Genomic DNA, 26,191 nt, shown 5'->3' on the forward strand with positions numbered 1-26,191 from the left:
AAAGTGATAGCGGAATGCCTGGGTCTTTTGCACGAGGATCGAGGCAAAGCTCTAGTCAAAGAACGCTTGGGCATGATGAATGAACCCCGAGCAACTCATCGAGTTGGGGGTCGCACTCACCCTTCCAATAAATCAGAGCCTTCCTATAATGGGAAAGCTCCTATAACTAACCGCCTCGCACTGTGAGTCATTGCCCAAGAGCCTGTTGAGGTCTTACGCTCACGAAGGCGTGACTCAAAACGTGCGCTCTTGAGAGCACCGACAAGACGACGAATCCTCAGAAGGAAACATGTTCGTCAAACAATGACGTTATACCTAAGGAATCGTGTCAGCACACGATACGTTGCTCCGGCAATTATGCCGATGAGTTGTACTATTGGGCTGGGGGTACGAACAAATCTTGAAAGAAATGTACCCGAAAAACGGACTCTCATTGTCCGTGTACTAAAATTATCAGGGCAATATTATTAGCGTGTAGCTGCCCCAAGATCGCTCCACAGAGGGTCTCGGTATTTGAAAGGATCTCCCCCAGAACGCCCAGGACCAAGCCAATGTGTTTCTGTAGAAAAAGTCCAACTGCGCAAGATGACGAACTTCCAGAAGTCACAGTTAATATGGTTGATAAGGGGAAGTCAACGCGAAACTTCAATCCTCGTCATCTTTCGGACATATCCCAACGTATAACTCAGTTACGGTCGGGAACCGTTAGACAAAGGGACTATCAGAGGATGAATCAAGGATTATCCTCGGATGATGAAGTATCAGATGCTAACTCTGCAGTCGCTTCTAACAAAACGGTATCCAGCCTAGGTCAATCCCACGAAGTGTTGATGATTAGCACAGAAGAGATCACTAAAATGGTTGAGGATGCCTTGGCCAAACAAAAAGAGAACTTCAAGTTTGAAATGGAAATGGCCATGATGCGAATGAGGGAAGAGCATGATCAACAAATCCGGGTTCTGTCCAATCAAGTCCGAGTTGAATCCAGCCGTCGCACCCAGAATGCCATGATTAACAGCGATCCAGAAGTGGACGAAATCATCATGGCCGACGCACCTCCCAAAAATACTGGGTGTGGTTCAAATGCACCCCCTACATATAACAACACTGTGTTGGCCTTCTTGTTTTGATGATGTTTAACAAACAATTTATCACTAATGTTGTTTGTCTAGTATTTGTGTTTTCGTATTCGTTGTAGACAAACAGCATAGTTGGAGGATGGATGGATTGCGCCATAACGACGATATCAAATGGAGGTTGGCGAAATGTCGGTGAAGCCTTGCAAATTCAAAGTTAAAGATCAAGTTCAAGCTTCATCCGCATGTGTACCAAGTTGAGCTTCAATGAAGATCAAGATCAAGCTTGGGTATATTTAGTATAGGTTTATATTATGTGTGTTATATACTCTAAGCTCAATATTATATTCACACACACATTTATTAGTTTCTTAGTATATATATATATAGTTATATACATATACATCTTGGTTTTTAGTTTTATCCACAAACAAAGTTTTTACAAATAAATTCCAAAAAATGTGTATACATGCTTGTTTTCTATGTGGATAAGTTGTTTTGGTTTAATTTCATAGATATGAAACAAATATATTTTCATATACATACTCATACGTTTTACTTTCTATTGTATTTGTGAAAATATTGTTTTCTTGGTTTATAGACTTAACAATAATCATATACATCTTTTATTAAGTCTACAAAATCATTTTGTAATGTTTCAAAACATGGTTAAGCTAAAATGTCAAGATTCATATGTTTACATTTTCATGTTTTGGACTATTTTGTAAAATGATGGTATTTCTCATTTGGGAAGTCTTTTTAGAAAACCAGTTTTTGTAGCATGTGTATTATCATGTCTACAATCATTCCCCAAAGTTTTACATTTTTCTGAATTTATTTGATATTTTTAAACAGCATTTCAAAATCAGATAAACAGTTTTCATATCAGTTTTCGGTCGGCTATTTCCTGAGCAGATTTCTGGGGGCTTTTCTGTCTTTTGTTTTGGGTGTTTTTGGCTGAGTTTTGAGAGGGTATATATACCCCATTGCTGATGTCTTTTCAAACTAACAAAGAGAGTTTTAAAAACAAGTTTAAGAAAGTTTTAATCAAGGGTTTATGTTTGGTTTAAGTGTGTTTATAAGCTTTTAAGCATTTGAGTGTTTTGGTTTTGTGAATCACTTCCACAAGAGCTTGAGGAGATCATCTATTGGTGTTTGAGCATCCAACTCTTCTCCTTCCACTCTTGATCTATTGAGAAGTTTTCTAAACTCAATCTAGCTTCATATTTTATATTGTTTGATTATCTTTTTATTAAGCTAGTGTTCATATTGAGTTTAGTTGATTTTATTATCTCTTTGTTCACACACAACCTATTGAGCTTATTGTATTTACATTCATAGTATAATTTAGGGTTGTGGGTTTGTGGCGAAGAGTTGTACCTAATTGAGTTCTCACCTTGTTAGAGAGAACAATCATTTATTTATATTGTGCTTATTGTGAGGATTCACTTATAATACACTTGTACACCGAGAGAAGTGTGTGGTGAGAGACGGGGTCGAATCCAAGAGGAGTGGCGTCGGTTGACGTGCCTAGGAAGAGGTTGTAACCGAGCACTTGAGGAGGAGGACACGGGCTAGGACCAACACTTAGTGTGTGAGGTGTGATTACATAGTGATTGTATTGTGAGGTGTAAACGTTGTTCGGGTGAACGTAGAAAACCCGGTTGTGATAGTGGAGATCTCCTCGAGGTGAGGAGCGGAGACGTAGGTCGTGGGGACCGAACTCCGTAATCATATTGTTTGTTTGTGATTGCATTGGCGCACTTACTTTTATGTTCATATCTTATATCGCCTTTGTATATTGCTTGTTGATTATATTCTAGTTTAGATTGTTTACCCTTGAGCTTATATATCCTTGCACATACATTGCCTATATCTCTTTGTTAGGATATATCTTGTTTTTGTTCATATTGCTTATCCTAGCTTACGTATCTTGTTGTATTTTATACTTGCTAGGATAACTTATTAATTAGTTTTAATTGGCATTTAATCGGATTAGATTAGCATAAGACCCTAATCACCCCCCTCTAGGGTCTAACACACTGGGGGTGCTTTCGCCAAAGATAATAACACTGGGGGTGGCCGCATTATTCCTCTCGAAAATTGTCCAAAACAGGATATAGATGAGGACGAAAAGATGAAGGATCTCGAGAGCAAAATTGACACCCTGATGTCTGCTCGAGAGGTGAAGAAGACCGGGATTCCGTGTCCTTACCCAAGAGAATGGGAATCAATCCCGTATCCGGCGAAGTTTAACCTGGTCAATTTCACGTCGTTCGACGGGAATGGGTCGCCCTCTCAGCACCTGATCTACTTTAGGTCCCATTTGGGTATGATCTCCGGCAATGAAGCCTTGATGGTTCGGTCATTCGTTGGCACCCTTCGCGGGCCTGCTTTCGATTGGTACCGCCGTCTTAAGCCCAAAAGCATCAATAGCTGGGAAGACCTGGAGAGCATGTTCCTCGCTCATTTCTTCGATAATGACGCCGAAGTGTCGATCAGAACACTCTTCGATGAGAAAGAAAAAGACGGAGAGTCGGTGGATACCTTTATCAAACGCTTTCGCAATTAGGCAATGAACTGCAAGGATCCCGTCACGGAGGAATTCGTCTTGCAAACCTATCATAACAACTTGTCCATTAACATCTTAGACGTTATGGGAGTAGAGTCGCTCAATACCTGGAAAGAGTTGAAGGTGCGCGGAGAGCGGGCCGAACACTTTCTCAGAAGGAGGAAGGTCAAAAGAAGCCAACCGATGGCTAACCCTCTGAATCCGAGTCTCATTTCCCATGATGAAGGGAAGGCACCTACGATGGTTATTGATGTTAATCAGATGTCACAACAGCAGCCCCAAAGACAGCAGATGACTTCGGATTCGAGGCTCCAAAAAGAGTACTCATTCAAGGACAAAGATGTTCCAACCATCTTCGAGACCCTTCTTGAAAACAACAAGGTCAAGCTGCCACCCATCACAAATCAGGAGGAAGCTGACGGTACTGTGGATCCGAAATACCGCGCGTACCACAGGAGGATCCTTCATCCCACCAAGACATGCTTTACTTTAAAGAATATCATTCAGGCTTTGGTTGAAGCCGGCGTCATAACGCTGGGATAAGCCAAATGAGAACGGCGCCACTCCGATAAGTATATATAAACTGCTTCTTAATACTCCGAAGAGTATACGAGTATAAACTGCTTCTCAATCCTCCGATCGGTATAAGAGGTTAAACTGCTCCCTGATACTCCAATAGGTGTATGAGTCTAAACTGTTTCCTACCATTGACGGGAAGTTCCTGGAGAATTTTTATACGTAATATTCTTAAGGATAACCCGATCATGTAACCGAATGCAATGAGAAACCCAGTTTCGCGAAGAAGCTGGGAGTGGATGATTCATGTAACGGGAAGTTCCCGGAAAAATACTATATATAGTTTTCTTAGGGATAACCCGATCATTACAAACAAAGTGATAAACACTAAACCCCCACTGTGATTTTTGAACACTCTTTTGCTGAGACGAGATTCGATCGCTTCGTTGGATCAATCTTCCCTCACAAAACTCCTATTGGTGTTTGACGATACTCCGACAAGTATATGAGTATTAACTGCTTCTTAAGACTCCGATAAGTATAAGAGTATAAACTGCGTCTTAATCCTCCGACCGGTATAAGAGGTTAAACTGCTCCCTGATACTCCAATAGGTATATGAGTCTAAACTGTTTCCTACCGTTGACGGGAAATTCCTAGAGAATGTTACGCTAATATTCTTAAGGATAACCCGGTCATGTAACTGAGTACAAAGTTAGATCCAGTTCCAAAAAGGAAGCTGGGGGTGGATGATTCATGTAATGGGAAGTTCCCGGAAGAATGCTACATGTAATTTTCTTAGGGATAACCCGATCATTACGAACAAAGTGATAAACATTAAATCCCACTATGATTTGTATGAGTCAACACTCTCGTTGTGATTTGTACTCCCACTCTCACTGTCTACCTGGTCAAACCTTCCTATAGTTAGGGTCACAACTAAAGTCCCCTCTCGATTCCTTCCATGAACGAGAGGTCCACTTTTAAATTGAGCGATCAAGCCTATAAAAGGTAAGATTATCTCAGACCCCCACTTCCACTGCTTCCTTGGTCAAACCTATAAAAGTTAGGGCCAAAGCCAGAATCCACTCTCGATTCCTTCCATGAACGAGATCCTTGGTCAAACCTATAAAAGTTAGGGCCAAAGCCAGAATCCACTCTCGATTCCTTCCATGAACGAGAGGTCCACTTTTAAATCGAGTGATCAAACCTTCCTACAGTTAGGGTCATCTCAAACCCCCGCTTGGTCAAACCTTCCTACAGTTAGGACCAAAACCACAATTCACTCTCGATAAACGAGAAATTTATCTTTAGTTCGGTAATCAAACCTTCCGACAGTTAGGGTTATCCGATTCTTGTCGATTCTCAGAGTGGAGATCCCACTCTTGGTTTCATCTTTTCGGATTCTGTGAGTGGAGATCCCACTTCGAGTTTCCTTTCCAACTGAAGATAGAATATAAAATTCTTCCTCTTCAGTGCCGGGAGATAGAATATAAAATTCTTCCTCTCCCATTTCAGGTTCGTCTTTGCCCCAAGAAAAGACACCATTTTTTTTCAACTCCTAAAATCCGTACCTCACAGGCACTGGGAATTTTATCCCGAATCCTGAGCAGGGATAAGTCAACGCCTAACACGCATTGCCGGTTTAGTCTTTTACCGATTGAAGAAGATACCAGAATTCTAGTCTGGGGAATTTTATCCTGAAGCCTAAGTAGGGATAAGTCAGTGCCTAACACGCGTTGCCGGTTAGTCTTTGATCGTAAAAAGGACAAAAGCCCACATATTCAATATTGTAGCAGGTTGTTATTAATAACGCCAAAATCCGTGCTTCACACGCACGGGGAATTTTATCCCGAAGCCTAAGCAGAGGGATAAGCCAACGTCTAATACGCGTTGCCAGTTTAGTCTTTTCCCGATTGAAGAAGATACCAGAATCCGAGTCTGGGGACTTTTATCCTGAATCCTAAGTAAGGATAAGTCAGCACCTAACACGCGTTGCTGGGTAACCTATTCCCGTAATAATAGTGAAGTCTACGTATTCGAAGTCGTAGCATCAAGTCTAAGGGAGTTCATTCCTTTAGCACAACATCACATTCGGAACGGAAGTAAACAATCCGCTTACTAGCCCGACTCAAACGGTAGTCGGTAAAGGCACATCAAATCCGTTCATGGCTGAGGATTTGCCAACAATCCTAAGTCTACGTCTAACACACGTTGCCGGGTAGTCTATTCCCGTGAGAAAGACGAAGTCTACGTATTCGATGTTGTAGCACTAAAAGAGTTAACTCTTTTAGCATAACGTTATGTGCAGAACAGATCTAAATAATCTGCATGCTAGCCCGACTCAAACGGTGGTCGGTAAAGGCTCATCAAACCCGTTGAGGGCTGAGAATTTGCCAAAAATTCTATAAATGCGAGTCATTGACACACCAACTCTATTAGTTGGTCTCGTGACTTGAGCATCCAATAACTTCAGGATAAGATCTATACATGCAGATGAATCAGCTTTAACAGTTGGTCCTGCAGCTCCGATATTTAGGATCACCGTGCTCTAATACCTTAAGAACTTAAACTGTGTATGCTCCAGCAAACGTACGAGTATAAACTGTGTCAACGTCAAGCGATCCGAAACCCTAGGTCAATGTCGGTCAACGCGTAACCCTAGGTCAACGACAGTCAACACGTTGCGATCAAAAAGTCAACGTTCGACGTTCAAAACCCTAGGGTCAATGCCGGTCAACGCGTTGCGATCAAAAAGTCAACGTTCGATGTTCAAAACCCTAGGGTTAACGCCGGTCAATGCGTAACCCTAGGTCAACGCCAGTCAATGCGGTGCGATCAAAAAGTCAACATACGACGTTCAAAACCCTAAGGTCAACACCAGTCAACGCGTAACCCTAGGTCAACGCCAGTCACTGCGTTGCGATCAAAAAGTCAACGTGCGATGTTCGAAACCCTAGGTCAACGCCAGTCAACGCGTTGCGATTAAAAAGTCAACGTGAGTCAATATATCATGACGGAGGTAGTCAGTCCAAAGTCAACTCGACGACACGAGCCAAACTCAACTCATCAGTTTTAGATTTGAGACTTCGACGACGGCCAGGCGATAAACACGACGCCGAAAGAACTTCAGCTATTCGTCAAAGCATCGAATGGATTGAAAATCAAAGGAGTCAAGAATTAAAGCTAATCACAGGTCTTGTACACCGATCAAAGGCTGGACCAATCATATCCAAAGTATTCCAGTCTCTTCTATAAAAGAAATGAGTCTGGAACGCTTTGGAGGGGGTATCTGTAGGCATCGAAAATTGCCTATAGGTCTCCACGAACAGCTCAGTGTTAAGAAACGATGATGAACGTCACTATCCGGTTCATAGAAGTTTGATTGATGTTGGTGAACGCTTGAAGTGAATCGACGAACTACGTAAACCAACAGAATTTTAGAATAACAAAGACACGAACTGATCGGGAACCTCGTATCGTTCACAAACGGCGAAATACCCTTCGTGTCTCATTTGTTCAACTGATGATATAATCATTGGAGCTTATAGAACTCCTTGTCGGGTTTTCAACGCACTTTGAATCGCTCAAATCCGAGTTCAGATGAAGAAGTTACGGCGGAAATGGACGAATGTGCAAAAAACAGCGTCTCAGCCTGAATTGAGACACCCCGAGGTGTCTCGGCCCAAACGAGACACCGCAAGGTGTCTCGACCAAGGCCGAGACACCTCAAGGTGTCTCGGCCCAAGTTGAGACACCCAAGGGTGTCTCCAACCTGATTTTGTCCCTTGCCTATAAATACAAGCCTCAGAGCCTCATTTTTTCAGATCTGGAATTCTCGTAACTCAGCGAAGCCCTGCCGGATTGAAGACTTAAAGTGCACAGATTTCAGAGAGGAGGAGGAGTTAAATCTATAGCCCGGTTTGTTCCTTAGGATTATCCCATTGTGGTAATCTTAAGAAGAGTGATTATCTCGCTTCGCCGAGATAAGAGCTACGGTTTCTCGATCCCTTCGCGGATAGACGAAACTTTGTCCAAATATTGATCGTTCGGTGGTCCATGGACTAACGCGTCCACGTCACAGGCTAAGATCTCACGCAAGCAGCGGGCGATAAACACTCGTTGCGTTTGTTTGAAGAGAATTGTAATTTTTTTGTAATCATTGTGTAAAAGTATTATAAAAAGACTAATTTTTGTATTCGTTGTAAACGTTTGAAGTTTGTAATGAATCCCGCAATGAAACAATCAATTTTCACCGCAAACATGCCTGAGATGCATTAGTCCGTAGACCATCACAGATCAGATCCGGTTGACAGAACAAAATTTCAATGATCTTACTTCACAAAGAAAATAATCGCAGAAGTGATAATCTTAACCAAGCGAGATTACAACTCTTCTCAAGATCAAAACAAAGTTTGATCTCAAAGAATGATGAAACAGGCTTCAGATCTCTCGAAATCCACTCTTTATGCACATGAATTCGCCAAGATCTCGCTAGCCTCTTTCAAATTCATCAAAATCTCATCCTAGCTCCTCTGAAATTCATGGTTCCCTTCAGATCTGCCTTTATGAGGGTGCTAGAGGTGTATTTATAGATTCTAAATGTTGTGTTTATGGATATGATTGAAGAACAACCGTTATTATCCGTTTAGGTGGATTTTCGGTTGTGTAATAGCTTCCACACGTTTAAGGATAACCCCACATATTTATGAATGACCCCAAGAAGTTCTAGAAGCCAATCTTATCAAAAAACACATCAAGAGCTGACTTGGGCGCGAGTCACTTCGAAATGACTCGCAATTTCTAAGTCACTTTGAGGTGACTCGGATTTTCCGAGATAGTTTGTACTATCTTTGGTATTTTGGCTTTAATTCTCATGTCTAATCTTAGAATAAAGTGATTCAAGATGTGTTGGAAATCTGACAAAGAGAGCTACAACTTTTATCTTTTGAGATTTTTTTTGGATTCAAATCTCATCATGGTCAAAATTTTACTTCTTCGTGCGGGTCACTCTAGAGTCCTCCTGATTGTATTTACTTCATCGTTTCACATGTTTCGACGTTTCACATACGTTCTTTTGCTTCTTTTTATAGCATTAGATGATCCTCTTTGACTTAGATAATCCTCTCTGACTCGAATAATAGTGTTCTTCTCCTTCTCTCCGTTTCGAAATACGTGCGGAAACCTATAGGTAATTTTTGACGCCTACAATCTCTGGTAAGTAGATTCTTGATTCGGGTTGCTCTTACCATATGTGCCAAATAGAAAATAGTTTACTATCTATAGAAGCATTGATGGTAGAATCGTATTTATAGGGAATAACCATGCTTGTAAAATAGTGGAGCTTTGTGATATAAAAATTAAGATGCATGATGGAGTGGTCAGAACCCTGACGGATGTGAGGCATGTTCCCGACTTGCGAAAGAATCTTATCTTAGTTGGTGATTTAGACTTTGGTGGTTGCAAGATAGTAACAGAAAATGGAGTAAAGAAGGTTGTCCGGGGTTCCTTAGTAGTGATGAAGGGGATTCATCACGATAATATATATACTCTCTCAGGTACGACAATAACAGAAGATGCAGCGGTTAGAACTGAGGGAAGTGGTAGAGACCCATGTGAGCACACTCGGTTATGGTATAGACGGCTTGGGCACATGTCAGAGAAGGGTCTAGATCTGCTTGGTAAGAAAGATTTGCTGAAGAACATGAAGAAACATTGCATGGACTTTTGCGAGGATTGTGTGTACGGAAAGGCGCACATGGTCCAGTTTTTGAAAAGCAAGCACAAGAGCAGTGGTATATTAGACTATGTACATACAGATGTTTGGGGTCCTGCTCAGACAACTTTCAAGGATGGTTCTAGGTATTTTGTCTCATTCATAGACGATTATTCTAGGTATGCTTGGATTTATTTTCTTAAGCATAAGAATGAGGTATTTAAGACATTCAAGAAGTGAAAAACAATGGTTGAGAATAGGACATGTAAGAAATTGAAGATACTGAGATTTGATAATGGTACAGAATATACAGACGATGCTTTCAAGGAGTTCTATGACTAGGAGGGTATTGCTCGATATTAGACAGTCAGGTCTACACCACAGCAGAATGGAGTCACAGAGAGACTGAACCATACATTGCAGGAGAAAGCAATGAGTATGCGATCATATGCTGGTTTGGCAATGAATGGTAGGCATAAGTGGTTGATACAGCTTGTTACATAGTGAATCGTTCCCCATATTCGATATTGGATGGTGATGTACCCTATCGGTTATGGTTAGGGAAGCATGCATATTACGATATGCTCAAGATTTTTAGATATACCGCCTACTATCACGTTAATGAAGGAAAGCTTGATGCGAGGGCCAAGAATGCAATATTCTTGGGATATGCAAAGGGCATAAAAGGCTATCGACTTTGGTGTATAGAAGATTCTAAATTCATGATCAGCAGATATGTTACCTTTGATGAGAAATCCATGATTTCTAGGGCATCTAAGAATAATGGTGTTGGGACTGTTAGGACTTCAAAGTCCCAGGTGATTGAAATAAAACCTAAAGACCAACCAGGTTCTAGTTATGTTCAAGAGGAGGATCATGAGAATGATGAACTTGAACAGGAGGAGGTTCAACAAGAAAATGTATAGGTATTACAACAACATCAGCTCGAAGATAGTTTAGCTTCCACTAGGCCAAGACGAGCATACAAGTAGGTTCAGAAGATGGGGTTAGATCAGCCTCTGAAGCACTATAGGCATATAAATTTGGTTGAGTATGCACTCTCGATGGAGGATGATGAGCGAGTCACCTTCAAAGAATCTATTCGAGATAAGGGTAGTGAGAGTTGGTTGGCTGCAATGGAGGAAGAGATGAAATCTTTCCAGAAGAACCAAACATGGGAGGTGGTCCCATTGCCCGTAAAGAAGAAAGCTATAGGTTGTAAGTGGGTGTACAAAAGAAAGGAGGATCCTTTCGAGCTTGGCGGTACAAGGTGCAAGGCTAGACTAGTAGCTAAGAAGTTTGCACAAAGAGAGGATGTGGATTACAATGAGATTTTTTCTCCAGTAGTAAAACACATTTCTATTCGGGTGATATTGAGTATTGTTGCTCATGGTGATCTTGAGCTAGAACAACTTGATGTCAAAACGACCTTCTTGCACGGAGACTTAGATGAAGAGATCTATATGCATCAACCTGTGGGTTATAAGGTTGAGGATAAGGACAATCATGTATGTCACTTGAGGAAATCACTTTATGGATTGAAACAATCTCCTCGGCAGTAGTACAAGCGATTTGACTCCTTCATGCTAAAGCATGGATTCTCCTGAAGCGACTATGATTGTTGTGTCTACATTTGGAAGCTTCGTGGAAGTGGTTATATCTATCTTCTTTTATATGTGGATGACATACTTATTGCTTTGAGAAGCAATGTGGAGATAAATAGGTTGAAATCTTAACTTGGTAAAGAGTTCGAGATGAAGGACATGGGCGTTGCTAAGAAAATACTGGGAATAGAGATTAGAAAAGAGCGGACAAATCGGGAATTGTTCTTGAGTCAGAAAGGCTACATTGAGCGGGTTATCGCAAGGTTTGTGGTGTTAAGTGCTAAGTCAGTGGTGACTTCATTGGCTCTACACTTCAGGCTCTCAAGTAAACAATCTCCTACTATAGTGAAAGAGAAGGCACACATGGAACGTATACGTTATGCTAGTGCAGTTGACAGTTTAATGTACGTAATGATGTGTACACGTCCAGATATTTCACATGCGGTCAGTGTTGTCAGTAGGTTCATGGTGAATTCGGGAAAAGTACATTGGGAAGCGGTAAAATCAGTCCTAAGGTACTTTAAGGGTACCGCTAAAACGAGTCTGTGTTTTGATGGAGATACATGTCAGATTGATGGGTTTGTGGACTCAAATTATGCGAGCGATCTAGACAGGCGGCAATATACTACTGGTTATGTATTTAGTATATATGGTGCTCCAGTTAGTTGACGATCGATGTTACAGGCTACAGTGATACTTTCTACTATAGAGGCTGAGTACATGGTCATGGAAGAGGGAGTGAAAGAAGCATTGTGGTTGTGGGGTCTTCTAGATGATTTGGGGGTTGAGCAGGACAGCGTAAACTCGTGGTGTGATAGTCAGAGTGCGATTCTTTGGCTAAGAATCAAGTTTATCATACTCGTACAGGGCATATTGATGTCAGATATTATTTTGTGTAGGATTTCATAGAGGAAGGTGATATTTCTCTCATGAAGGTGCACACAAATGAGAACCCGGCTGACATGTTGACTAAGATGGTGACAGGTAGCAAGTTTCAGCATTGCTTGGACTTGCTTAATATCAGCCCGTGTTGATCTGCCCAAGAGGGAAATGTGCAGAACTACGATTAGCATGATCCCGGTCAGAGGGTACGTAGGCAAGCATGGTATAATAGTGCAGCTGGTTTGGCCTGGTTGGTGTTCGCGGTGTTATTCTAGTGATCGTCTAAAATTTAAGGTTTATCAAATAATGGACGAGATGGAGAATTGAAGAAGAACAAAGTGAGGTGACGAGAGTCGGAGCTCGCCTGAGGTGAGGAGTCGCCTAAGGCGAGGAGATCGCTTACGTGAGAGGGGTTCAAGCTCGCCTGTGGGCGGACTGTGCGTGGACCTCCCCTAGAGTGGAGGACCTCGCCTGCTGGAGTGGAAAAACTCGCCTGACAAAGGAGCTCGAGCTCTCCTGTTGTGGAGAGAGCTCGCTTGGAGAGGCGAGGTGAGGCGAGGGAGCTCGCCTGCGGGCGAGGGTGAGCTCTCCTGAAGCATTCATGGACCTTGTATGTACAATTGCGGAGAGTGGACAGACCTCACCTATTGTGTGGTGGAAGCCAGCTTGACCCAGCTGGAGATCGCCCTAGGGTTTCCCTATAAAAGGGAAACCATGTTCATGAGCGAAATTGAGCAGAGCTTCATCTCGCGATTTCTCAAGGAGTTCTCTGGTGGCGGCTATTCTTAAGGAGATTTGAGAAGTATTTTGCTACAGTGAGCGGTTATTTGAGAAGAGAAATTGAGCGATGATTTTGTGATTAAAAATCACACACAGTATTTTGAGAGATATCAAGTTTAAGATCTTCTCTGTTATAAGCTTTGTAATTTCTTGTGGTTAGATAAGAATGTTGTGCGCACCGGAGCCGAAGGCACACAAATATAAATGAGATTGCAATACTTATCAATAACCAGAAACAAATAGCACAAATGCAAGACAACAGATTTTACGTGGTTCAGCAAATCTGCCTACTTCCATAGGAGCGGCACAATAATTTCTTATTAATAACAAGAAATTATAAATAAGAGAGGATCTCAAACTTGAGATCACTCAAACAAATAACAATTGATTTTAATCTAAAATCAATGCTCAAACTCTCTCTCTCTCTATCTATTACAATAAATTCCCCAATTTAATCCACCAACCCCCTTCTCAACAATAAATGAGAATATGACAAAGAAGGAATAAAAATTGGAAATTTTCCTAAACTGCAGAGAGAATGGAAGCTCAAGAAATTGCTGCCGCCAATCTCTTCTTCTCTCTCTGCTCTCTTCCTCATTTTTTCGCGCACGAATAGGGTTTCCCTTTTATAAGGAAACCCTAGGGCGGTCGGTCGATGCGCTCCAGCTACGCTCTAGCTGGATCCAACCACGTACAGGTGAGGTTCACTTCGCTGCAGGTGAGATTTTGGGCGAGGGTGACATCAACAGGCGAGATCCGCTACAGGCGAGTTCGACTCCACGCAGCAAGCGAGATCCGCTCGCCTCATAAGCTCGACTTCGCCACACACTTCGCCTGCGATCTTGAACAGGCGACTTTCGTCGCCTCCTCAACTTCCCCGTCGACTACTGCAGGCGATCTTCCTCGCCTCCTCAACTTCGCCATCGAAGGCGAGCTTTAATCTTAGGTACGGTCTTCTACAAATCTTCACATCGGCGAACATTTCCCCAAAATTGAGCCGACACCAACCAAAATAAATGTCCCACTTGTTACATCCAGTATGAAGTGAAACAATTTACGACAACGGACTCAATCCATAACATATCAGGAACTAAATAAGAATGAGACCATTCTCCAAACATTGATACCTACTCACCAAATCGGCTGCATCATAAATGACTACCTATGTATCCTCTTGCCCAAAGAATCAAGCCTTCACGTAGTTCCCCTAATGGCCTCCAAAGGCCCTTAACAATGAAGAATGTTCAACAATTCTAAACAATGACTAAATTTCACTCCAGTGATAACTTTGGTCAACATATCTGCCAGATTGTCCTTTGTGTATATCTTCTCCAATCTGATGTCTCCATCATCCAATACGTCTCGAACAAAATAGAATATGACATCAATGTGCTTTGTACGGGCATGATACACCTAGTTCTTAACCAAATAGATACCTAACATGCTATCACAATGAATCCTGATGGTATCATGTGCAATCCCCAAGTCATCTAATAACCCCTACAACCACAAAGTCTCCTTCACAGCTTCAGTCAATGTCATATACTCTACCTCCGTAGTGGAGAGAGCCACTGTAGACTAAAGTGTGTATTTCCAACATACTGGTGCTTCTGCCAACGTAAATACATATCCTATAGTAGACTGGCGCTTGTCTAGATCCCCCGCGTAATCAGAATCCACGTAACCAACACAATCCTGTTCAATCTTCCCATTCTTCTCGAATACCAAACCAACATCCACAGTACCTTTAATATACCGTAGAATCCACTTCACGGCCTCCTAATGACCCTTCCCGGGGTCGTGCATGTACCTACATACCATGCTTATGGCCTGTGACAAATCTGGTCTTGTACACACCATCGCATATATCATGCTACCCACAGCATTAGCATATGAAACTTTAGACATGTATTCATGGTCCTCAACTGAAACAGGTGATATCTTAGCTGATAGCTTAAAGTGGGGAGCTAATGGAGTACTCACAGTCTAGGCATTGTCATCATAACCGAATTCCTTTAGCATCTTCTGCAAGTAACTCCTCTGTGTCAACTTCAACATCCCCTTTACCCTGTCTCTCTCAATCTTCATACCTAATATCTTCTTTTCTTCTCCAAGATCCTTCATCTCAAATTCGGATGACAGCTCCTTTTTCAACTTTCTAATAGCTAAAGTATCTTGGAAGTTATGGGCATATCGTCAACATATAACAACAAATAAATATACTCACCATTCTGTAGCTTGTGCATGTAAACACACGGGTCATATGGGCTTCTTGTGTACCCTCGACCAATCATGAAGCCGTCGAATCTCTTGTACCATTGTCGTGACGATTGCTTCAATCTGTAAAGAGACTTCTAAATCTCTATGTAGAAAGGCTGTCTTAACATCCATCTAGACCAAATCCAAATCCAGCTGTGCCTCCAATGTCAATAGAATCCTAATCAATGAATACTTTACAACATGTGAGAATACCTCGTTGTAATCAACGCCCTCAAGCTGTGCATAACCCTTGGCAACCAATCTTCCTTTGTAGCGATTTTCCCCATCAGAAGATCCCTCTTTTTTTGCATACACCCACTTGCATCCAATAGTCTTCTTACCATTCGGTAGCTTTGCAAGTTTTTAAGTATCGTTCTTATGAAGAGACTACATCTCTTCCTCCATAGCTTCTCTCCACCTAATCGAATCAGAGCTTGACTCTGCTTTCCTAAATGTAGAAGGAACCAAATCATCAACGACTTCTGCTGATAAAGCATATGCAACCATGACATCATCATATCTAGCTGGCCGATGAATATTTCTTCTTGGTCTATTAGCTGCAATGGACTCCTGAACATGACCCTGTTCCTGAGTTCCAACATCCACTGTATCCTCCATCTGCCCATCTGTCATATCATCTCCTCCCAGTGTCACCTCTGTAGGAGTCTCGATAGATACGGTGCTATCTGAAGTCTGTGGAGTCACATTTTCCTCCACCTGCTGCGATATCCCACTAGTTTGGCCTTCCTCTACTTGCTGGGGAATCTGAGACCTTATCATGTGAGCCTCATCAAACGTGACATCTCTGCTAATGATCATCTTTTTGTCTTGTGGATCACACAACTTGAAGCCTTTAACATCTCTAAAGCCCATGAAAATTACTTTTCTAGCTCTCGGATTTAATTTCCGATCATTCACATGATAGTAAGCTGGACACCCGAATATCCGGAGCAACTCATAATCACTAGCCGCTGAAGCAGACCATTTCTCCATAGGAGTCTTTCCATATATCGCAGTGCACGACAACCTATTCACGAGATGGCTCACATAAACCAACGTCTCGGCCCAAAAGGATCTTGTCAATCCACTCTGTGAGAGCATACAACGCACCTTCTCGTGAATCCTGTTTTGTTGCGGTGTCTCCCTAACTGTGAAGTGTCATCTAATGTCATGATCCCGGCAAAACTATAGAAACGGATCACTCTTGTACTCTCCACCATTATCCGAACGAAGTACCTTCACCTTTCTACCTGTCTGCAACTCTACTTTCTTCTTCCACTCCACAAATATATTCAGGACCTCATGTTTATGCTTCATAGGGTATACCCAATTTCTTCTGGAATAATTATCAATGAAAGTGACAAAATAATTGGCCCCACCAAGAGATGTGTTCTTGGAAGGACCCCAAACATCAGTATGAACATAATCCAATATACCTTGTGTATTGTGAATTACGGTGCCGAATTTCACTTTTGTCTTCTTCCCAAGTATGCAATGTTCACACAGCTCTATCTTGCAGGTATTTGCACCCTTCAATAGCCCTTGTTTTGTCAATACCTGCAGGGACTTATCACCAGTGTGTCCCAATCTCATGTGTCATAAGCTGGTAGTATCCTCCTCTGTGGTAATCGAAGCTGTTAGACCTTATGTTACTGTCTTGCCTTCAAGTAGTAAAGATTATTTTCCCTGACTCCTCGTATCACCACCATGGACCCCTTCGTGACCTTCAGAGTTGCCTTCTCCAAGATCACCTGATAGCCAGTTGCCTCCAAAGTTCCAAGTGAAATGATATTCTTCGTCAATTGAGGAACGAATCTCACTTCCTTCAGCTCCCGAGTTACCCCGTCACACATCTGGATCCGGACTGTACCAATACCACTAATAGGACATATGTGATCATTACCCATGAGCACGACATCCCCTCTTTCCAACTCCTCAAAGCTGAAGAACCAATCCCTCCTAGGATAAATATGATATGTGGTACCCGAATCCAATATCCACTCCGTAGAGTCAGCATAACAAACTAACGATAATGCTAGGCATGAGTAGCCTGAAGAATCTAAATCTGAATTATCGTCACTAGCCTTAGTAACATTCACCTCTGAAGCTTGTACGGCTTTCCCCTTATTCTTCCCGGCTTTGTCCTTCAACTTTGGACAGTCGATCTTCCAATGCCCATCTTCTTTACAAAAACGACATTCATTCCTATCAACACTCTTATAGCCACCTCATTGCTTTAACTTGGAGCGATTAAATGGACGGCGGTTTGGACTACGGCCTCTCACTGTCAATGCATCTCCCGATGTCTTCTCGGATGGTTCACTATCACTCTTCCTCAACTCATAGTTTACCAATACTGATGTCACCTCCTTATAACTGACAGTGATTCTACCATTGATCATCGTAAGGATAAAGGTACCAAAATCAACCTCTGGCAATGAACATAGCAAAAACATCGCCTTATCTTCATCCTCTATCATGATATCCACATTAACCTCTTCTTTAAATGAAGCTGATTCTCAATGCTCTTCATAAGATACTTCTCATTGAGTGTTTCCTACAACCGTTTCGCCGACGTCTCGTTCATCACATCATAAATCAAGTCTGACATCAAACATGATCGAATAACCCCACACGCTCTACTATTCATTTTCTTCCAAATCTTATCCTCCATATCCTCGGATTTCTCTTGTAATTCAAGAGTCTCCTCCAAATTTTGGGAGTCTAATGCATCCATCACTTGACACCTCCACAAACCGAAATTTATCTTGCCATCAATTTTTGAACATTAATTTTTATATTATTAATGCTCAACCCTTGTATCGCTTTCGACAGAGACGACCCCGATGTACTTGTTTCGGTCATTTTTACAATCCAATCTCTTCAAACAAGAATTCAAACACTAGCTTTCTTCTCCAAATTGAACCACAAGCCAAACCCGGAGCTCTGATACCACTTGTTGTGCGTAGCGGAACCGAAGGCACACAAATACAAACGAGATTGCAATACTTATCAACAACTAGAAACAAGTAGCACAAATGCAAGACAACGGATTATACGTGGTTCGACAAATCTTCCTACATCCACGGGAGCGGCACAATAATTTCTTATTAATAACAAGAAATTACAAATAAGAGAGGATCTCAAACTTGCGATCTCTCAAACAAATAGCAATTGATTTTAATCTAAAATCAATGCTCAAACTTTCTCTCTCTATTACAATAAATTCCCCAATTTAATCTACCAACCCTCTTCTCAACAATAAATGAGAATGGGACAAAGAAGCAATAAAAATCGAAATTTTTCCTAAACTACAGAGAGAACAGAAGCTCAAGAAATTGCCGCCGCCAATATCTTCTTCTCTCTCTGCTCTCTTCCTCATTTTTCAGCGCATGAATAGGGTTTCCCTTTTATAGGGAATCCCTAGGGCGGTTGGTCGATGTGCTCCAGCTACACTCCAGCTAGCTCCAACCACGCACAGGTGAGGTTCACTCCGCTGCAGGCGAGATTTTGGGCGAGGGCGACATCAACAGGCGAGTTCGACTCCACGCAGCAAGCGAGATCCGCTCGCCTCCCAAGCTCGACTTCGCCACACACTTCGCCTGCGATCTCGAACAGGCGACTTTCCTCGCCTCCTCAACTTCGCCATCGAAGGCGAGCTTCGATCTCAGGTACGATCTTCTACAAAGAAATTGTTTGTGCGGCTCCCGTGGACGTAGACAAGTTTGCTGAACCACGTAAATCTGTTGTCTCGTCTGATTTATTTATTATTTTATCTCTGTATTTGTTATTGCTTAAGTTGGTTGTTCTCTCTCTGGGTGATTTAGCTTCCGCAGCGGTTAAGTAGGCGTCCCTCGCTCCCAATAGAAGTCAAGTTTACCTAACGAGGTATGGATCCGAATCTGGCATGTCAATATATTTTGCACACAAAAAAGTGGTAAATCGATGAAATTTGAGGGAATATATTGTATAATTAATATAATAAACCTTGGTATCTCTCTCCAAATATTGACTTCATTCACTAGGTTTGCACCTTTTGTTCAAGCATGGAGAATTAATACTGATAAAGCTCAATGGTTTGGTTTTAAGTCAAATTGCTTTATTCTTCATTTTTCTTGTTTCTTTCTGCAATTATTTTTAGCTTAACTTGGAGGGGGGATGTGAGTGTTCTGTTTGAAAGAGTTTTTAGGCACTCGCATTTTTGATGTTAGCGTAAATGTTGCAGTTGATTTTCATTTATTTCTTTTCTTGGTATGCCTTTTTCTTTTCTTTTCTGAAGATAGGTAGGAGCACGCAGCTCAACTCCAGCCATGGGGTAATAGCTAGTATTCAATACTTACCAGTTTTATTCAGTTGCCTTTTAAAAAAAAACATCACGTGGATAACATTTAAGAAGCCCAAGTTATGTACTATGATATAGATACAACTACGTTACAAGGCCCAGGACAAAAAAACATCCTTAAATGGGCCAGCTGACGTACTGAAAAATAACACCAGTGTTCTAGCATGAAAGCAGGTGGAAGAATCCCAAAATGAGAAGACAATAAAGATTGAAAAGAATAATTATACAAAAATGTACTATTGCCAATCTAAATCGATGCACGTGTACAATGAATCAACTTAAACACCATCAATAAAGAATGGATTACAACAATTCATTATACATATACATGCGTATCTACGTTATTATTATGCGTACTTCAGGTGAGCTATAATCGGTTGATGTGAAATAGAAAATCATGTACGAGGAAAGCCGCGATGCTCAATGGCAATAGCGCGTAGTTCACATGGCGTGATGAGCTGCTGACACCGACTTGCCTAGTATTGGTGTACTCATTATTCTTACCAGATGATGAAGAAACATTTACGGGTAAAGAGCCTGAACACAAAGAAGAAGAAGAAAAAAAAAAGATGAGATTATTTGCAAAATGGCTAAGAGTAAAAAGCTCTGTATAGTAAACTTACAGTCATAACTTCTCCAACCTATGCGCTGATTAGCCAAATCGTAAACAAAAATCTTGTCTTTAAGGACAATGTCTGCAATAGGGGGGGTAAAAAAATTAACAACTAAAGCGATGAAAATCAAGACATTAGTTGGTAGAAGTAATGATGAAGATTGGTTGAATTGTCTATAATTCGAGGTTTACGTACTGCTTGAGCAGATACAAGGTGAATCCATAAGTTAAACATGACTGACAATGATAAACATCATGACTATCGAAATGAGAAGATATGACCGAGTCTCAGTTATGTTCGTGTAAACATTGGGAATAAATTGCAAGATTGCGCTCGATATTTAAAGTAAGGTAAAATGTACAAGTTATAGTCATTTGAATCCAGCCATATCTCGTCAAGGACGATGGCAAGTCTTATAGCAAAACTTCCATATCAAGATCATTTGCTGTTCTGGTTAACCATATTTCATTATTTATGATAGCTAGGCTTAAAGAGAAACTTGAACATTCTTAAAAAGGCTAAAGCTTATTTTGAGTTTTATTGTTAGGAAAGAATTTGAAGATATTTCCATCTCTCTTTAACTAAATTTTAGCATAAAATAGACTGAATTTTAGAATAAAATAGATAAACTTAACCATCCACACATTTTACATTGCAATACCTAAGTTTGAAGAACTCTTCTGATGTATATAATATGCTAAGGTAGTAACTAAAGTTTCAAGTTCGAAGGAATATATGAGCCATAATAATTTTTCACACTTTAGATTGTGATGTAACCGAGCAAATACTCGTCTTAAATGCATCTTCATAGTACTATATAACCTTTGAGGTTAATCGTTTGTTTCTTATTTTTGAGTTTGAATATTTTCAGTAAATCCTATAGATATCACAAAATGACCACAAATTTAGGATAAAGTTCCCAGCCTGCAAACCTCCTAGGATTGTCGTTCCACCGTGGTTCTTTTGCCAGCCAATACACCATATAATAGCATTACCCTGAAAGTAGATAATCAAACATTGCATCAATTATTTAAAAGCACCTAAACTTTTACCTACTTGATAAAATATGATTAGTTTAAGCAATGTACGTATGGATCAACTTACAGCATAACCCCCTTGTAGAAGATAATCTCTAGGCTTCAAGTTCATTGCTGCATTCCCAGCAAAATTCATAGTAACAGGAGGAAATACGTCATCAACACTGTAAAAAAAATTATAAGAATGCATTATAAAGGTTATATGACACTAAAATCACGGGTAATTTTCATTTTTATATTATTGAAAGAGAAGTTATTACATGGTTAGAATAGTACCTGCTAGCTGTAGCAAAACACTGGTTTCCTGTACTATTAATGGACTGCACTAGCGATGACTGAATTGAAGAAACTATCTGCCAAAAAATAAAAATTGTAAAAAGTAGTCAGAGAAAAGAAGCATGGTTTTCAAGAATTATAACAGTTGAACAAATATGATTAAATAACCATCTGATACAAAAAATGAAATTTTATTACACTGTAAACTTACTGCATTAACAAAAGTATCATATGCTTTTTCTGCTAGGTAAGCCAGTGTAGTTCCAGAATCAATAATTGTTCCTTGTGTTGCTGATGTCGAAAACACTGAGGAATCAATATTTAGTTGTCGCCCATTGACATTGATACTCTCTAGATTCAAGTTGTAATGAGGTCTGAATATTTGAAGAGAAAGAGAGTGAGCATCTAAAGAAACATAAAGATATAAAATGGGATGCTGCAAAAACAACAAAAGAGACAATTAGAAGTGGTTAATCTTTTTCTTCTATGCTTTATCCCTATTTTAACATTATATTAATCAAATATAATGTTGTCCATTAATGTAGTTTCCTCAAACTGAATGAAATTTGACTAATCCAGTCTATATTCCCAAGGTTTATCAAATCTGCTAAGCTAAATTTAGCAAGAGAACAATTTCTTTTTACAAGAATGGATAAAATAAGAGAACCCACTTTTTCTGGGTTTACTTCGGATCTACCCACTTTACCAATAGATCCTTATCACAATAATCTACATAGTCAGAATATATTTATCGCTCAGGCAGTCGGTCTAAGCCAGAGCTTTCATTATATTAGCTAGCAAGAACAGATAGTATGTTGTTGATGAAACATAGAAGTAGCATAACTCTAGTAAATAACAAAGCAAGTTATTCATAATAAGTTCATATGTAGTACAAGAAAAAGGAAATAAAATAATAACTTTGAATAGTCAAAGCAAAGGTGTAAGAAATTAGAGTCCATAACAAGTAATTTATAAATAATTGAAAGTAAAAAATTTTACTATGTAGTACACAAAAATTTTACTATGTAGGACACACTCTTCTTTTAGCAAGCTGTATTCATGGACTAGTGCAAACAGCCATAATTCTTGTTATTCTTATCTTCCATCGCTCCTAAGAAACATGTAGGTCATGTTTATGATTGTTAGCTGTATTTATTTTCTTCCATCGGTTAAAAATCATATGTATGTGAAAAAACATCACAATAACGACATTTATATAAGATGATAAATTTACAACATCTTTTAATGAAAAAAGATTAAATACATTAAGTTGTTGGGAAAAAAATAATGAATTGATACCTATTTAGGACATGTTTTACAATGTCCTGCGGTTTAAGGAATAATAATCATGTCCATGAGTTGACATGCATATATCTTGGAATAATTGTACTCTAGAATATATTTTTCATCTTTTAGGGACAAAATTAATGATTAGACGGAACATTAAGATTAATTTGCTGACCAAAAGATATATATATATTCAATAATAAATAGTCCTGCTACTCAAAATAAAACACATTGGATATTGCAACATGGTTCTTTTTTTTCTTTTTTTTTCTTTTTCTTTGGAAAATAAAATAGGGCGAGGGGCCCTATTCAAATGCATTAATATAAACAAACCTAACCAAGATAGTATAAGGAGAAAGGGTAATGATACTAGCAAAATAAAACCATTAGTGAACAAGGAGCGGACCTTGTCGTCACTTGTTACACTAAACCAAATGGATTGATAGTCTCATAATCCTGCTCCCTATAGAATCTTTGTCAACCTTAAGGGTAGAGTTTGAGCCTGATACCCAGCTCTTACAAAACAAAAGCAAATACCCTTACAAACTAACTAACCCAAAGAAAACATACGCTAGAAAAGCAACATGGTTATTGGAAGAACATATCAAAAGATACAACTTTTGAAAGGGCTTATGCATTCAAACATCTTCAAAACTAGCATGGCATATTATATCAGCAAAAAAAAAAAGGAAACTAGCATGACATATAATTCTATGGCAACTTACTGGGATTGAACAAGTGGGGTATAAACAATACCCGGTTCAACTATTTGACCAAGGACCAAAATCCCTCCACCATTATCTGAACCTTTCAAGCAATGAGAGAACACTCTCGGAGAAATCCCAGCAGAAGAGAGCTGTGAAATTACAGATAATTGTTGCTTTCCGAAACCAAAAATGCCATCAAGTGCTGCATCTGATTTTGTTAGATCCCCAGACTCTGAGGTACTACATCTGTTAAATCAAAACAAATTTCATGTTACATAATCTTCTATGGACTAGTCTTCATATATTTAATATTTCTAAAGAAAATATTTGAAGTAAGCACATCACTCTATTTCTGAATTTTAGTTTCTAGGACAATGCTTTGCTCCCTGCGTATACGTACCTTAAACCATATAAATTGTTCATATGGAATACGCCCACTACATTGAAACTAAGTTGACATGCAAACCTTATAAATTGTTCATATGGAATACGCCCACTACATTGAAACTAAGTTGACATGCATAATTCCAAACCTAACAAACTGATTTGGGGATTTCTATCATTTACCCTTATGAACACCTTTTGATAATTAGAGTACATAAGACATACGAAACCTAAGAAACTGAAATGGGGATTTTAAACGATACTCTGACAGATGTTCATCATCATCTATATAAAAATAGGTCAGTTAATGGTCCATGAGAAACTTGATGAAATATTCAAGGCTGTCCACTTACATGCTCGAGTATCATGAATTGTTCATTTAGAATGAAATTCCTGGTAAACATACTACAATAAAGGCTGAAAGTTTCCTTAAACAGCACAAGTCAAATTGGTCGTTAGGAAACTCAAAAAATGTCCCCAACATTCAAAAAGTTAGCAAAGAGGAAAAATGAGGTATATAGGAACATGCATTCGTTTCCTAGTTTGAATTTACATTCTTATAAACTATCAACCTTAACTATCTCAACAGAGCAATTAAAACAAACAAATGGAAACTTAAATCCAGGTGAGAATCTATACCCAAAAATGACTTTAGCCGAAGAATTTGCACGCTTGTTATTCTCAGCAACAGTATCGAAATAGAGCGTATCAGATACATAATATCCTGATGTAGCACTGCCATCTCCATACTGAAAAGAATATGAACACTGACTACTCGAATTTGAAGAGGAGCATGTGGCCTCTCCATTTTGAATTGCATTATTACACATCTGATCCGAGCAACTGAGCAATGAAGCAGTCGACGAACTTTTCGGGTTGAAGGACTCCAGTTGAATCTGTGGAAAAATAAGTTTATTTAAGCTTTGTGAAATGAAGTTTGATGAGAAATTTCAGGAAGAATAAGGGATTTACATTGAGTCCGCTTTTTGTCGGGCATCCAGTGCAGCCATTACAAGCTACCCACAAGATGTCACTGCCTGTGTCAATCTGAACATGGAATTCTTTTGCGGGGTTTCCCAATTTTACACGAGTGAAATAGAGCCTATACCCAAAAAAACAGTTACACCCAAATTAGAACTTTTGAATTTAATAAAGAAATGGTTTTGTTTTTGAAAAATATACTAAAACGCCAAAATTCAGAAAAATAAAGGAGTAGAAATTTCTCCCCAGTTTGAAGAAGTGTACTGAAATAGAACACAGCATCATAAACAAATTAGATGCATATTCAACCTTTATTGGGAAAGAAACTAATTAAACAAATATTGAAAACCAAAACAGGACATACCCGTTGCCTCCAAACTCAAACCTAAGTAAACCTTCGAATTTAAAACAAGAAAAGATGGTGATTTTGACAATTAACCTACAAAATAAATTCGAAAAAAAATTGGGAAAAAAAAGAAATAAAGTTATTCAAATTCATGAAAAAGACACGAAATTCATAGAAACTTTCATAATAGAACTGATGTCTTAATCTTGAAAAATCTCCCGGAACCCTGGAATTCATACGAATTTTAGAAAATAAACTAAGGAATCGAAATGTTCCCCAAAATTTCAAGAATGAACTGGAGTGGACCTCACCAGCACATTACAATGAGACGAGAGAAAAAAAAATTCAATATTTGCTAATAAGAAACCGAGAAATATCACAACATGAGGACAAAAAGATGAGAAATACCTAGTAATTAACTCTTGGCTCAAACCAAAAAAGAAAGTGAAATTTTACTAAACCCTTAAATCCATAACAAGAGAAAGAGACTGATTTTGACAATTAACTCCCAAAATAAATCCGAAAAAATGAAGAAAAACAGAGAAATAAAATGCAAGCGAAATCTCAGTAAACCCTCAGTTTCAGAAAAAGAAAAAAAACGCTGAACTTCAAATAATTAACTCTTGGCTCAAACCAAAAAAGAAAGTGAAATTTTACTAAACCCTTAAATCCATAACAAGAGAAAGAGACTGATTTTGACAATTAACTCCCAAAATAAATCCGAAAAAATGAAGAAAAACAGAGAAATAAAATGCAAGCGAAATCTCAGTAAACCCTCAGTTTCAGAAAAAGAAAAAAAACGCTGAACTTCAAA

At 39.6% G+C, this 26,191-nt stretch overlaps 1 protein-coding gene across 1 annotated transcript in view; it reads right to left on the reverse strand.

Moving 5' to 3' along the window:
- The window catches only part of LOC109835084 (candidapepsin-7-like), a 13,112-nt gene continuing 6,959 nt past the window's right edge, over positions 20,039–26,191 (reverse strand). The window contains exons 3-11 of the mRNA XM_020403080.1: positions 25,023–25,171; positions 24,690–24,946; positions 23,685–23,912; positions 21,884–22,046; positions 21,673–21,749; positions 21,464–21,560; positions 21,292–21,355; positions 20,369–20,440; positions 20,039–20,282 (exon numbers count right to left, since the gene is read on the reverse strand). Coding sequence (XP_020258669.1) covers positions 20,113–20,282; positions 20,369–20,440; positions 21,292–21,355; positions 21,464–21,560; positions 21,673–21,749; positions 21,884–22,046; positions 23,685–23,912; positions 24,690–24,946; positions 25,023–25,171 — 1,277 coding nt within the window. The 3' untranslated portion in view covers positions 20,039–20,112. The remainder of the gene's footprint in view (positions 20,283–20,368; positions 20,441–21,291; positions 21,356–21,463; positions 21,561–21,672; positions 21,750–21,883; positions 22,047–23,684; positions 23,913–24,689; positions 24,947–25,022; positions 25,172–26,191) is intronic.

This window comes from Asparagus officinalis, chromosome 3, assembly GCF_001876935.1.
Source record: "Asparagus officinalis chromosome 3, Aspof.V1, whole genome shotgun sequence".
In the NCBI taxonomy this organism is placed as follows: domain Eukaryota; kingdom Viridiplantae; phylum Streptophyta; class Magnoliopsida; order Asparagales; family Asparagaceae; genus Asparagus; species Asparagus officinalis.